This window comes from Helobdella robusta (genome assembly GCF_000326865.2).
Source record: "Helobdella robusta unplaced genomic scaffold HELROscaffold_331, whole genome shotgun sequence".
Classification (NCBI taxonomy): Eukaryota; Metazoa; Annelida; class Clitellata; order Rhynchobdellida; family Glossiphoniidae; genus Helobdella; species Helobdella robusta.
The window spans coordinates 7886-9499 of NW_008704629.1; the positions used below are offsets into that span (position 1 = coordinate 7886).

The 1614-nt window shown below is 38.5% G+C and overlaps 1 protein-coding gene across 1 annotated transcript in view; it reads left to right on the forward strand.

Annotated features, from left to right (window-relative positions):
* The window catches only part of HELRODRAFT_184344 (hypothetical protein), a gene marked incomplete at both ends in the record, with an annotated part of 2806 nt that extends 1692 nt beyond the window's left edge, over positions 1 to 1114 (forward strand). The window contains 3 exons of the mRNA XM_009022909.1: positions 362 to 558; positions 711 to 908; positions 1022 to 1114. Coding sequence (XP_009021157.1) covers positions 362 to 558; positions 711 to 908; positions 1022 to 1114 — 488 coding nt within the window. The remainder of the gene's footprint in view (positions 1 to 361; positions 559 to 710; positions 909 to 1021) is intronic.
* Between the last annotated feature and the right edge of the window lie 500 nt (positions 1115 to 1614).

The following is a 1614-nucleotide window of genomic DNA, read 5'->3' on the forward strand; positions in this document are numbered from 1 at the left end:
CATAAGAATTAGCTAAATGAATGGTACATAGGTAGGCTGAGACATATGATAATTTATTACATAGGTAGGCTAAGGCATAAGGTAATTTATTTCATAGGTAGGCTAAGGCATAAGGTAATTTGTTACATAAGTAGGCTACATAGGTAGGAAGGGACTTTTGTCTTCTCACTTTTCTCGGTGTGTTTTTTGTTGTGTCGTTTGTCTTGTTTTGCATCATACACTCTACAGGTATGGGGTGCGACTTGGTATTGGTGGGATTGGTAATGGTTTAAGTAATTTTTTTACTTGTTACTACACTAAATGTGATTAATTCATGTAGTTATAAATAATTTATTAATAAAGCACTAAAAATGATTTTTAGAGTATGATGACCCTAACCCTAATCCCGAAACGGATGGTGACTCAGATGAGGAGGTGAGGGATGAGGAATTAACTAAACAAACCACACTACTCAATTTCTTCCATCTAACACAGGAGTTCATAAGGGACCTAAATGAGAATGAAATGGAACCAGAGGAGGATTCTTCAAACTACATACCCCCAACCACCAGAAGCGCAGTAAAGAGACCCATCCCAACCAGCTCCCTAGGCCGCAAAACCAAGGAAGGGAACAATACCATCATATTCAGCTGCCTCAAGGGGACGGATGAATTGAAGAAGAGGATCACCTTTTCCCTTATAAGAACATAATCATCAACCCATCCCCCAAGGAACAGTACAGACAGATATCAGTGGACATTGTTAAGCATATCCTCCCATTCCAGAATGCCAATTGTAACAGGGAAAACATAAAAAAGGACCCACACCCACTCCTCGAGTCGTTCATGAGGAGACAGAACATATTGAATAATGCCTGTAGGAATGAAGAGCACTGCACGTGCATCAGATCATTCATGGAGGCATACAGGGTCAACCAGAGTACTTTGTACAATATAAAAAACATGTAAAGGGTGCGCGTCCGCATATGAAGATATTCAAAAAGGTTAGTAATGATTATTATAATTTAAAACCCATAATGCAGATTCATAAGGTGAGCAAACCGGACGTGAAGAAGACTAAAGAAAAAATATTGATCAGGCCGTACTGCCCCACTTTGATGACCATATACCAATAGATTCATCTGGCAATGATTAAAAACAATATCATCTGCAACGAGAAAGAAATAACAGTAGCGCATAAGGTACAAAGGAACCTGGGCAGAAACCTGTTCGGTAGGATATAACAAGCACAATTGCAACCAGTTAGAAACTCGCAGAAACCTAACAAACAACCAGTGAGAAACTTGCGGAAATCTAACGAACAACATAATAACCAATTAGGAGCGAGCAGAGCATAATTATAACCAATTAGGAGGGAGCAAAGTCATAAAGATAAACTTAGCAAGCCAGCAAAGCAAATCCAATAAACTTTGCAAAATCCTAACAGGCATAATTATAACCAATTAAGAGCGAGCAAAGTTAGAAGGATAAACTTCGCAAGCCAGCGAAGCAGATCCAATAAAACTTTACACGCAAGACTATAACCAATTAAGAGCTAGCAAAGTCAATATGGATCTCTAATTAGCAAGATTATAACAACCAATCAAAGAACGCAACCAGCAAAGTCAATTTATTA